At 55.8% G+C, this 12,635-nt stretch overlaps 1 protein-coding gene across 1 annotated transcript; it reads left to right on the top strand.

The window, feature by feature from the left end:
- Window positions 1–343: 343 nt before the first annotated feature.
- PINK1 (PTEN induced kinase 1) lies at window positions 344–11,958 on the top strand. Its single transcript, XM_086476025.1, has 8 exons — window positions 344–649; window positions 2,070–2,381; window positions 3,357–3,460; window positions 5,283–5,465; window positions 6,333–6,496; window positions 8,859–8,986; window positions 10,085–10,321; window positions 10,731–11,958. Exons 1-8 carry the CDS (start codon window positions 344–346, stop codon window positions 10,989–10,991), a joined length of 1,695 nt encoding a protein of 564 aa, XP_086332151.1. The 3' UTR covers window positions 10,992–11,958.
- The last annotated feature ends 677 nt before the right edge of the window (window positions 11,959–12,635 follow it).

The raw sequence follows: 12,635 nt of genomic DNA, 5'->3' as shown, positions 1-12,635 counted from the left end.
CACAAGCCGCTCCCCGCCGTGCACAAGCCATGCCCCGGGCCGTGCACAAGCCGCTCCCCGGGCCGTGCACAAGCCGTTCCCCGGGCCGTGCACAAGCCGCTCCCCGCCGCGCACAAGCCGCTCCCCGGGCCGCGCACAAGCCGCTCCCCGGGCCGCGCACAAGCCGCTCCCCGGGCCGCGCACAAGCCATGCCCCGGTCGCGGCCCGGTCCCGCCGGGGAGGCAGAGGCGAGCCGCGGGGGGGGGGGGGGGGGGGGGGGGGGGCGGGGGCGTTCCCGCCGCGCGCGGATGACGCCAGACGTCGGCCCCGCCCCCCGAGCGGTCGCGCTGAGGCGGCGGCGGCCATGGCGGTGCGGCTGCTCCTGGCGCGGGCCCTGCGCCTGCTGCCGCGCTGCCGCCTGCCCCGCGTCCCCCGCCGCGACCCCCGGCCCGACCCTCGGCCCGACCCGCCGCCCTCGCCATGGCGGCCCTGGCTGTCCTGGCTGCCGGCCGCCCGTCGCTTGCTCCTGCGCGGGCCGGCCGGCGGGCCGGCGGCGGTGGCGCGGCGAGGCCCCGGCGGGGCCTGCCTGGCGCTGGTGATGGCGCTGGGGCTGGTGGAGCCGCGGCTGGAGGAGCAGCGACGGGCCGAGGCGGCGTGCCGCCACATCCAGGTGCGGCGTCCCCTCGGGGGGCGATGGCTGCGGGACCCCCGGGCCCGGGCTTCCCGCTGGGGAGCCCCTCGGGCTCCCTCCGTGAAGGGGAGGGGGTTATTGCTGCGGGGAGCCCCTCAGGTACACCTGCCCGTCTCCCCGCAAGGAGGGGGGGGGGGCACTGCTATGAGCAGCCCTCAGGGACATCCCGGGAGGCGGGGGACTGCTGTGAGCAGCCCCACAGACACCTCTTCCTCCTCAAAAAGAGGGTACTGGGGAACGGCCTTGCTCAGCAGCCCCTCACCACCCTAAAGCAGGTCCTCACTGTGGGGAGCCCCTCGCTTCCTGTCCCCCCAGAAAGGGAGGGAGTCAGGGCCTTGGTGATGTGAGTCTTGTGTCCCAGGAGGCTGGTGTTGAGCCCCCAGGCCCGTCCCCTCACCCTGAGACAGATGGGGCTCTGCAAGGCTGGGCCAAGCCATGCTGGCAGGGCACCAGGGACGGACGGTGATGAACATATTTCATGGGTAAAAATAGACCTTTAGTGTCCAGAGCCAGCTGTCACCTGCCCCACTAACCAGCAGAGGAACACATTCCCGCAGAGCCTCTGCCTGTCCCTGAAGTTCCTCAGGATGCTTTCTCTCCCCTGCCCTGCCTGGGTAGCTAAATTTGCTGTCTTCCCTCTTCCATGGTCCCTGAATTTGTGGCCTTCTGCTGCCAGGCACATCCCTAGGGCGGCCACCAGTGCATCAGGGTTGTAGCTTACGGAGAAGTGTGCTTGGTTACATCGGTCCAGGTGACAGCTGTGGCACCAGCAGCCCTGTAGGATCCTGAACGCTGTGGTTAAACTCCGGAACAGCCCTCCTGTGCTTTGTTTTCTGTTGTCTCTTTCAATTCCCTCCCCCAGCTTTCTCCCATCACTGATTCACTCTTCCTCGAACTAGCCAGCCCTCGTATGTGGCTGTCACAGAAGCTCAGGGCATTGTTTTTCCATCTGTCAGTGCTCTTAATTGGATTTTCTTTTAAATGCTATTTGCCTGATTTATTTATGGAAGTGGAGAAAAGTGTAACAGTGCATCTCTTTTTAGGAGCAGTTAGTTAGACTTGTCTTTATAAAACATATTTATGTCTAGATGAGCAAATGACTCCCCCTCCCTATTCCTTTTCTTCCTGTGCGTCTACAGCACCCCCGGAAAGAGCACCTTTGGTAAAGACTGTTTTAGGGGTCGTTTGTTTGAGCCAAAACTATATGGTCTGCGAATTATTTTCCCTATGGTTACAGGGATTTAAACCGAATGGTTAGAGTCTGATTGTGGCTCGCAGGTTGGACCCACCCAACGGGACGTGCAACGGCGCTGAAACAGTGCGGGAGTTCTCCTTCCTCGGGACGTCGTGAGGAACCGAGCGGGTTTTCTATCGTTGTCTCCCGTTCTTTTCCTTTCAGACGGTGTTTGTCGGAAAGAACAAGCCGCAGAAAGATCCCCTGCGCCCCTTCCGCCGGCAGGGCTTCAAGCTGGAGGAGTACCTCATCGGCCAGCCCATCGGGAAGGGCTGCAGCGCCGCCGTGTACGAAGCGGCTGTTCCTCTGGTGTGCGATGGCCGGGGGCGTGCGGAGAGCGGCCGTCCCGCAGGGCAGGGGCCGGCCGCGCCGCCGGAGGGCAGCTCGGCTTCACGGGCGGCTGAAGAGGAGCCCGTAGGGAAGCGCCACCCGACAGCGGCTTTTCCGTTGGCCATCAAGATGATGTGGAACATTTCGGTAAGGAGTTGGTCCGTAACCCCCTTGTCCGCCGCTGGGGCGGCCTGGCTGAAGCGTGTCACGCCGCAGTGCTGAAAGCGCTACTTCTGTAGAGCGCGTGCCGAAACAAAGCTGTCGAGACGTGACGTTGGAGACGTCGGTTGTCAGCGAGCGGCCCCAGAGCCAGGTGGTCAGCGTGCCTCATTCCTCTGGTGTGGCGCTGAGAGCTGCTGGTCATGGGGGTGATGCTTTGGGAAGGAAGGTTTTCTGCAGCTGGCTGTAAGGGGAAAGTAGAAGGACGGCAAGAGGTGGAAAGAAATAAGAAACGGAAAGCCACCGCTGCCAGTGCTCTAGGAATCGGTGTCCTTGTCTCGGTGTCAGGGCAGAGAGGGATTTTCTCCTGCAAAGCGGGGCCAAGGTGCGAGTTGGTAACCTGCGTGCTGGGCCCCCTTGCTGTGAAGTGAATGAGCGAGATCGCGCAGGGTTTTCCCAGCCCCGGTGACTCTGGTGATCCACCCCCTCGGTGCGGCTACTCCACATTTAAAAAAAATCCACGTGGCTTTTCCCATTGAAGAGGTTTTGTAGCGCTTGATTTGACAAGTGGATGTTCTAAGAGAGTCTTCCAGCGTGGCAGCATCTGAAACCCCTGGGGCTCCAGAAATCCCCTGGCATTTAGCTGTGGGCTTTACCAGTCAGGTTTGAGGGTTGAAAATGAGTGGTAATGTACAGCTCGGGGTGCTGACAGTGGAGATTACATTTGAAGAGCCAGATGGATTTCCTTCTGCAAGTAAAGGCCTTGCCACGTCCCTTGGTAAATTCTGTAAGTAGTCGATGGCCTTCCCTGGTTTTCAGAGTAGAGAAGGGAGTCCCATCGATCTAGTTTCCATGGATCTAACTCCAGATACAGTGCCAGTATCAGGATTATCTGCTTCAGTCTGTATTGAGGCTGGATGACTGTGGAGCTTAAAGCAATGTGATGTGTAACTGCTGTTGCAGGCTGGTTCGTCGAGTGAAGCCATCCTCGATGCTATGGGCCGAGAGCTTGTTCCAGCCACGGGGGTTGCCTTAGCCGGAGAATATGGAGCCGTCTCTGGCCGCAGGTACAGTCCCTACGGAAATGGTGGAGGTTCTCAAGTGGTGACACCCTGATTTTATCTGTGAAATAATTTTGCAGCACACCTGTACCGGTAAGAAGACGGCCAGAGGTTTCTATAGTAGTTCCTGAAAGCAGATTAAAAGGAAGCCTCGGGATTATTAGTGGCTCAGGAGGTGCACGCGCCTGTTTTGTCTGAAGGGCGGTGCCTTCAGAAGTGCCGCACGCCTCAAACGTCCCGCAAGGACGCAGCTGGACGGCGCTGGCTGGGGAGGCGTAGTCCAGCAGGGTGCGGGAAGGGTGCGCCAGTAACTGGGGACCGCTTGGGGTCCGGCCAGCCGTCTGGGGGGTGACTGTGGCCAGGCACTTCTTTGCCCCGTGCCTTAGTTTCCCCGTGTGTAGAATGCGTTGGTAGCTGCAGGGGTAAAGGCTGGGAGGAGCCACTTTGGATGAAACGTCATTTAAACGTGCATCCCAGTGCTTTTTAACTGCAGAAGTACACATCTGCCATCGGTAACAGTTTGACTGTGGTAAACATCAAGCGATTGGACTGTGATACCTCTGTAGGACCGGTTTGGTGGTAAAGTGGGTGCTGGGTGGAAACTGTTCCATCGTGGGGAAACTGTCGAGGAAGAGTGTGGAAAACGACTCGGTTCTCACCCTTCCACCTGAGCGAGAAGTGAGCGAACAGCACAAAGGTGGAAAGTTGCACAGAAACTATTACATTCTCTCGAGTTAGCTCTCTTTTTGTTCACAAATGTCTCTTTTTTTTGTTGGATTTGAAACAAGGGTGTCCGCAGCCCAGATTGTCTGATTTAAATTTCAAATACCTCTCAGCTGCCAATAGAAGTGAATAACGAATGCCGTGCGGTACATCGCTAGCTGAGAAGGCGACAGAGCAGCCAACAGGGTATTTGACATTCAGGGGACGAGAGGGGAGAGAGATGTTTGCAGCTACAGATAGGTAACCTGCCTTTCGTCCTAGTGACTGCCTCCTGCCTGTGCCATAAAGTAGAGCGTCTAAATTGATATGCCTAGTGTGAAGTTGACCTTCATTTTACATCTAACAAAGTAATTGTTTGGTTGGTGGTTTGTTTTTTTTTTCTCTAAAGCTGCTGTTGTAGTTCTTTTTGAGCCAAGAAGCAGCCTGTGACTAGCTCTGCCTTCGCTAGCAGCACGGAAGGGCTAGTAGGGTTTGAACAAAAATTAAAGGCTGCATGTTAAGTGTCAGGGTTTGCAGCAAAGCACCAGTATTTCCTGTTTGACCATTGTATAGAGGGAAATCCAGTTACAACAGAGCCTCTCTAGCAGCCACAGGTGAAGTCTTGGTCTGCATACCCTCCACTGGTGTGGCTGCAGACGGCGCTGCCTCGCTGGTGCTTCGGTTTGCTGTGGGAAGCGCCAGGGTAGATTTTCAACTCCGGAGAGAGTGCTGGGACCTGCCCACTGCTGCGGGGGTCTGCTCAGGCTGTGGGCGCTCTGCATCGACGTGGGAAGCGCTGGGCTGAGGCGCCGGTTGGGAGGTTGGCCGCGAGGGCAGGGAGGTTGCTGCCCCTCTTGTGTCTGACCGGATGGTTTCCAGGCTGTGGCCGTTGGAATGCTGGCTTAGTGCGCAGTCCTGTAATCTGTGCTGGGCAGCCTCCTTGCTCCCTCTGATGAGGTTTTCACGACAGAATGACGTGTTTGCAGAGGGCTTTGGAACCATTTGGTGGGGAGGACGGGCCGTGTTAGCGAAAGGTAGTTCCAGAAATAACAGAGATGCATCTGTGAGGAATCAGAACCGACCGGGAGATCGGTTCCTAATCTCTGGCATCTCTACTTTTGCGCAGAAAACCCGTCCTTGGGAGGAAGAAGTTACAGCCTCATCCGAATATAATCCAGGTGATCCGAGCATTCACGTCCTCTGTCCCTTTGCTGCCCGGAGCCTTCACGGACTATCCCGATGTTCTTCCGTTAAACCTAAATCCCAGGGGGATCGGTCACAGCCGCACGCTCTTCTTGGTGATGAAGAAGTAGGTAGAGAGAAGCTTGTTAAGCAAGTCAGGCTTTTCGTGGTGCTGCCCAGCGGGGCTGTGTGCGGGTCCTTGCAAGGGCTTGGCCTGGGCTGCTGCCAAAAAGCAGACTGTGCTCTTGGAAACGCCTCCTAAGACCCGTTCCAAGTCCTTGAGATTTTAATTCTTGTTCGACCATGAAGACAAGCCATTCTTTTTAATAATTACCCCAAAGTAAAGTAGGAAATGCGGAGCTTGTCCCCATTTGTCTGCCCTTCTCAGTCCGAATTTCACCCTGAGTCTGAACACGCCGCTAGAGCCGGAGTAGAATCGGTAATGAGATTTATTGGTGCTCGGTGTCTCTGGCTTTCTCAGTTGGGGTTTGGTTTTGAATGGGTATCGCAGTGGCCTTGGCATAAGAGCACCTTCTGTTTCCCACTCCTTTGTTCTGCCTGCATCTGGTGAAGGGCTCTGTCCCCAATGTCCTTCAAGAATATGCTCTTTCTCCCTGTCAGCACGTCTCCTCATTTCACTCGTACGATTTGCGTTATTAATCTGCCTCCTCTTTCACACAAAATATACCACCGGTGCGTAAAAACCCATGAGAATGACCGCTGTATCCCTGCGGCCCCTCGCCACGCTGTTAAGAAGCTCATTTGCTTGTCAGTTGTCAAAGTCGGGCAAGAAAACCGCAAATTCAGTGGTGGGTGTTGTTGCAAAAGAGAGGATTTGAAAGGAGCAGAGAGGGGAGCGGTGTCAGGTTGAGGCTGGGAGGTGGGAAGGCACCATGGAGGTCAGGAAGCATTTGGCATGTACAAGCGTGCTGCATCCCCAGCCAGCGATGAGCTTCCAGGATCCTAATTCAGAGGTTTTCCTGTTTCTGACTAGTTACCCGTGCACCCTGCGCCAGTATCTGCGGGAGAGCAGTCCGGATGTTTGTCTCTCCACGATGATGATTTTACAGCTCTTGGAAGGCGTGGACCATCTTGTTCGGCACGGAATAGCACACCGAGACCTGAAGTCTGACAACGTCCTGGTTGAATTTGATTCTGGTACGTAGATCGCCGAGTATAAATGTCACGTGCAGAAGCGATGCAGTCGTGTGGTTATCAGGGGAAGTCCTACCCAGGAGTGCGTTTGGGGGGGGAAAAAGAGCATCAAACCCTTGGAAGAATCTCGGGTTTTGTTTGTAGCTCGCTGCTTGCTGTCACTGCAGCACTGGGGAAGTCATTGATACTGCCTGTGCCTCAGGTTTTGGGTCATTAAAACGGACTTGAAAGGAGCGTTGCGCTGCAGTCCGACGGAGAGAGGCAGCGTATTGCTGAGGCGATGGCGTTGCACAAGCACAGCCAGCGCCTCGTGGGTGATGCCAGAGGTGCCTTTGCTTCAGCCTCTGGGCTCTGTCGTCTCTCAGTAGCCAAACAGCACGGGGCGGCTCTTAAACCTCCCCCCTCTCGGTCAGGTTAATAGTGCTGGTCCTGGGATGACGAAACATGAGTTGGAAGGGAAAGGAGCCGACAGCGGTAAAGGCAAAAGCTTGTTCTCCTGTCAGCCTCTAACTGTGGTTTTAATTACCTGAGCTCTTTTTTGACACGATTGAGATTCAAATGGGCAGGAAATGATAGCAGGCAGCCAGATCTATGTAATTAAAGGTCTTGGTACAGCAGCCGTGGAAGGTTTTCAGCGATATTAATGCCGTCCTTCTTTTCTCGAAGGAAAAGCTGCTCTGGAGCAATGTTGGATGCAGTTAGGAATGACCTAAAGCATCGATTTTTCCGTATCGGAGTCTGGAGCAGTGCAGTGGGTTGACCCTGGCCAGATGCCAAGTGCCCACCAAAGCCACTCTGTCACTCCCCCTCCTCAACTGGACAGGGGAGAGGGGAAAAAAAAAAAAAAAAGAACAGGCTTGTGGGGTTGAGATCAGGACAGGGAGATCACTCAGCATTTACCGTCACGGGCAAAACAGACTCGACTTCAGGAAAATGTAATTTATTACCAATTAACTCAGAGAGGAGTAATGAGAAATAAAACCAAATCTTAAAACACCTTCCCCCACCCCTCCCTCCTTTCCCGGGCTTAATTTTGATCCCGATTTCTCTCCCTTCTCGCCCCCCAGTGGCACAGGGGACAGGGAATGGGGGTTGGGGTCAGTTCATCACTGTTGTTCCTGCTGCTCCTTCCTCCTCAGGGGGAGGACTCCTCACACGCTTCCCTTGCTCCAATGTGGGGTCCCCCTCACGGGAGAAAGTCCTCCATGACTTCTCCAGCGTGAGTCTTCCCACGGGTTCAGTCCTTCATGAACTGCTCCAGCGTGGGTCTCCTCCATGGGGTGCCGTCCTTCAGGAACTGACTGCTCCAGTGTGAGCCCCCTCACGGGGTCCCCAGCAGCAAACCTGCTCCAGCGGGGGCTGCTCTCTCTCCACGGGCCACAGGTCCTGCCAGGAGCCTGCTCCGGTGCAGGCTTCCCACGGGGTCACAGCTTCCTTCAGGCATCCACCTACTCCAACGTGAGGGCCCTCCCCGGGGTGCAGGCAGTCCTCTGCTCCCCCGCCCACGGGCTGCAGGGGCACAGCCTGCCTCACCGTGGTCTTCACCACAGGCCGCAGGGGAATCGCTGCTCCGGTGCCTGGAGCATCTCCTGCCCCTCCTTCTGCCCTGACCTGGGTGTCTGCGGGATGTTTCTCTCCCATATTCTCGCTCCTCTCTCTCACTGCAATTCCTGCTGCACAAGCACTTTGTTCCCTCTCTTAAACACGTTCTCCCAGAGGCAAAACCACCGTCGCTGATGGGCTCGGCCTTGGCCAGCGGCGGGTCCCTCTTAAAGCCGGCTGGCATTGGGTGTATCTGACACAGGGAAACTTCTAGCAGCTTCGTACAGAAGCCACCCCTGTAACCCCCCCGCTACCAAAACCTTGCCACGCAGACCCGTTACAAGCAGTAATGGTTCTGCTTTGCAATGTTTGACTTGTCATCAGGACAAGGACTATTAACTAATGCAGTTTCTCCAACCTTTTGCTGTAGCTGAGTATATGTCTAGATGTCGATAGCTTTTGCTATAGATAAAAGCAAAGGGAAAAAAATGAATGTATGTCTCCATCATGGATGAGTCTCTAACCTTATGTGTTTTCATTTTAATGGTATCCATGACATTTTGTCACAGACACGTTCCGTGGGGAGAGCTGATGCCCTCTAAAGAGGAGAAGGAAGAACAAGGTTTGTTTTAATAAAGCCAATGCACCTAAAAACCTAATAATGCAGAGACGAAGCAGGAAAACAGGGTGTGATCGTGGTGATTCCTGGGGGTGTTGAGATTGATCCAGGAGACTGTCGCTGGTGTCCATGTGATGCGGTGTCTAGTAGAGCCAGGCCCTCCCGAACCGGACACTAACTCTGCTGGCCCCGTGTCGTTCGCAGCTGGCTGCCCCTGGCTGGTCATCACGGACTTTGGTTGCTGTTTGGCGGATGAAAACATCGGCCTGAGGCTGCCTTTCACCAGCTCTTACGTGGATCGGGGCGGCAACGGCTGTCTTATGGCACCCGAGGTAAATCCCCCGGTTTGTGTTGCTGGTTGTCTGTTTGTCCTGCTGTCGGGGCTAAAACATTTCAGCCTGATGGTGTGGGCTGTGACAGGAACTTGAAAAAGGCCGGGGTTAAGTCCAGAAGCAGCGGAGGGTGTGCGCGCACCTCCCTTTGCTGTGGTTTGCCCCCGAGCCTTCCCCCACATGCACACGCCGAAACTTCCTTGCGTGGTCTCTGCTGGGCTGCGTTCTCAGGAGCGCCTGCTGAAGGCCTCTGCCACCGGATCCGCCGTTCTCCACCTGTTCCTCCCTATTGGCGTAACTCGGTCACGCCAGACAGGACCCGTAGCTGGTGGCTGCGTAGCTAATCTCGCCCTACGCTCCGCCGTGGGGAGCCGTGTCCCGTAAAGCGGCGTAGGAGGTCCGTGCCCTGACTTGAGTGGTGCTTGCTGAACACCTCTGTGCTAGTAAAAGGGGTCCTCTTCAGTCCTGCGCTGAGCAGTTGTCTGACAGACACCTTGAGCGCTGAAAGGGGAAACGTAATCAGTCGGTGTTAGGAGTGTTATGAGGCAGAATTGACCTTTCCGACCAAAAAAATTCCTCTTCGGTCTATTTTCGGGCCCCTTTCCGTGTAGTTATTAAAGCAGTCGATGCAGCAGTCCTTGTGTTGTGACAGTAGTTTCTGGGTGAAGTTCAAGGCGGTTGTGAAATGATTTACAGGTCCTTTCTAATTCTCTGATGGTTACTGTAGTGCAAGCGAGGACACCCTTAGCTGTCTGCTTGACCTGCAGCGCCTTGCGTTGCATACGTGCCGGCGCAGTACTGCTTGTTCATCCTGCCTGTCTGAAATCCCAGCGTGAAATAAATAGCCCTTGGGACTCTGTGGCAACGACTCCAGCCTAGGCACAAGGACCAGACTCCTCCTGGTGGGCTGGGCAGTGCCGAAGTCTTAGCGCATGCCAGCAGGGAATATTAATGCTAGAGATTTGGATGAGACCGAGCTTCGGTTTCAGCCTCTCTCGGTTTCTTCCAGCAGAAGTGCTGACTCGACTCCTGAAGGTTAGTTTTGGCACAGAGCCCGCGCTAGAGCGGTGTGCTTGAACATCCCCATCTCTGTCACAGGTGATCACAGCGTCGCCTGGTCCGGGCACGGTGATCAACTACAGTAAAGCCGATGCTTGGGCTGTTGGAGCGATCGCCTATGAAATCCTTGGCCTGGCCAATCCTTTCTACGGCCGTGGGGAGTGGACTCTGGAAAGCAGAAGTTACCGTGAAGACCAGCTGCCAAGCCTGCCCGATCACGTGCCCCTTGAGGTGAAGCAAGTGGTAAAGATGCTACTTCAGAGGGATCCCAACAAGGTAAGAAGCTGTTGTCTTGGAGAAGTCCTCTAGCCGGTCTTTGGGAGTATCGTTTGTAGATCGTTTCACCCCGGAGGGTTCCGCGGGCAGGACTGTCCTCCCGATATCACTGCAGCCGAGATAACGATCAAAGACAAACAAAAAGTCTTTGCTGAAGCACGGCGCCGCCTCTCCCGTGTGGCACTAAAGAGGTTTGGGGATTTCAGGGCTGTTTCTGTTGGGGACTGGACCTTGAATTGGGGGGTTACATGCAGCCGATATTAATAGTCACAAGGAGCTTTTCAATTCACAGTGTGGTTGGTGCCTCGGAGGAGGCCTGGGGCACTTTGGGCAGCGCAGGCGCTACAGGCTAGCGGTGGGACGTGGGTGCGGCAGGATGAGCTGATCTTCCCTCTCCTTCCCTTTGCAGAGGTTGTCTGCTAGAGTTGCCGCTAACGTGCTTCACCTAAGCCTCTGGGGCGAGAGCGTTCTGGCGTCCGAGACCCTGAAGCCCGACCAGATGATCGCCTGGCTTCTCTGCCAGTCTGCGGCCACGTTGCTCCTGGACGGACTGGTGGATAAAAGCCGGGTGGAAACCAAAATGAAGATGTGCTTTTTGGCGAACCTTGAGTACGAAGACCTGTGGGCAGCCATGTTCCTCTTGCTGGCCTGGAGAAGCCGGTCCGGGTGAAGCGTGCGGCAGATCAACGGCACTTTCTGAAGGCACACAGGAACCCGTCTTCTCTGTCTGCCTGGAGTCCTGTAGCGCTTTAGGGAGCAAAGGGGCGGGCCTGTGTTGAAGAGGTGGAGGTTCTCTTTAGCCAGTGTTAGTACACACCGCTTTTTCTCTCCCTGCTGGAGGCGATGCCCTCGCTTCCTTACTCTCTTGGTGTGAGGGTGCGCGGACCTTGCAGGTGTGCCGAGGTGCGCGGTCGGTTTCGCTCACGTTTGGGAATCCTTAATTGACTTCAAGTCGTGTGTGGAGTGAAGCAAGTTCCCTTTCAGAAGGGGGGGCTGTGTGGGAGCAGGCGCTGTCTGGCTGCTCTTCACCGGCAGCGTCACCGCTGTCAGCGCCGCACCGAGAACACCGAGCTGATGAAGGGACGGGCGACCTTTCTTCGGGAAACGGGCAGCGCTCTGAAGATGATAGTCCTCTGCAGCCACGGACGGGTCTTGCTAGAAAATGACAGCCTGAAGCCTCCTAGCGAGGTGCTGCCTGGTAACGTGAGTGTCAGGAGCTGCTCGCTTCTTCCGCTAACGCACCGTTAGATACCGCGCTAGTTGTACGTGGAATAGCAGCGGTACTTTGAGCTCAAAACCCACTTTTATTTGTTTCTTGGCTGTCGTGGTTGCGCGGGGAGTGCTGCCGCGGGGTCCAAGGCCGAGTCAGGCTGTGTCCGGTTAGGGGTAGTGCTGCAAACGAAATGGGGCTGAGCAGCCGCGCCTGCTTAAAGTGTTTGGTTCTGTTTTCCCGACCTGTTTTTTCTGTTGGACAAGGAAGCAATAGCCTTTGGTTAGGGAGGAGGGGGGACATCGATGTTTGAACAACAGCAGCTGTGTTTATGACAACATCATTCAGTTTCATGTGTTGTAATTGTGTTTAGAGGAACTCGGGGAGAGAGTTATTTACGCTTGTTGCCCAATAAATTGAAGATGAAGCTCTGCTGCCAAGTGGTTTCTCTAAATCTAGTTCATCTGTGGTCGTGGGGTCCGGGCTTTAGGCTGTGGAGGCCTTGGGGGCCACGTAGCCCTGGGTCCGTGGTGTCTTAAAAGAGCATTCGGCTCTTTCCAGTGCCGTCTGTGGAACACGTTGGTTCAGGTAGTAGCTATAAAGTGGAGTTGCGCGCAGAGGAGCGGACTTTGCCTCGTGCATGTGCCTGTTCCGTACCCTCCTGAACGGTAAATCGCTGGCTGCTCCTGCAGCCCGCAGGTCGATGACATCGCCTGTCAAACAGCTGCTACCCCAACCCTCCCGCAGCAACGGGCCGCCAAGGTCTTGCAGCCTGAAACGGCGTCTCGTGCGGCGGCAGCAGCGCCAAACTGCCTGCCCGGGGCATGGCCTACGAGCACAGTGCGCTGCTGGGGCTGCAGGGGGCACGGAGCCTGGGAAAAGGAGCTCTTTGGGGAAAAAGGTGCAGAAAAAGAACTTTGGAAACTCTGTTTGACCCTGACCAAACCCACTTTTTCTTGGGTATTGAGTTCTCGCAGCGCGTTTTGAGCTGGGATGGCTGCCTTGGGTTTGTGTGTGCGCTCGCCTGCGAGCTCTGTGCCCCTGTATCTAGCAACGAGGCCAGTTCCCTGGAGCTTTTTGAAGAGTAAATACTGTCACTTTTCT

This window comes from Leptosomus discolor, chromosome 20, assembly GCF_034619465.1.
Source record: "Leptosomus discolor isolate bLepDis1 chromosome 20, bLepDis1.hap2, whole genome shotgun sequence".
Classification (NCBI taxonomy): domain Eukaryota; kingdom Metazoa; phylum Chordata; class Aves; order Leptosomiformes; family Leptosomidae; genus Leptosomus; species Leptosomus discolor.
Note: the sequence above shows the minus strand (reverse complement) of the source record. Positions and strands in the feature narration are given on the sequence as shown.

Excerpts from the sequence above, each read along its gene's own strand:
- PINK1 (XM_086476025.1), top strand. The coding sequence starts at position 344 with ATGGCGGTGCGGCTGCTCCTGGCGCGGGCCCTGCGCCTGCTGCCGCGC. Across the intron at positions 2,382-3,356 it reads AGATGATGTGGAACATTTCG|GCTGGTTCGTCGAGTGAAGC; the intron begins GTAAGGAGTTGG and ends CTGCTGTTGCAG. Across the intron at positions 10,322-10,730 it reads TTCAGAGGGATCCCAACAAG|AGGTTGTCTGCTAGAGTTGC; the intron begins GTAAGAAGCTGT and ends TTCCCTTTGCAG.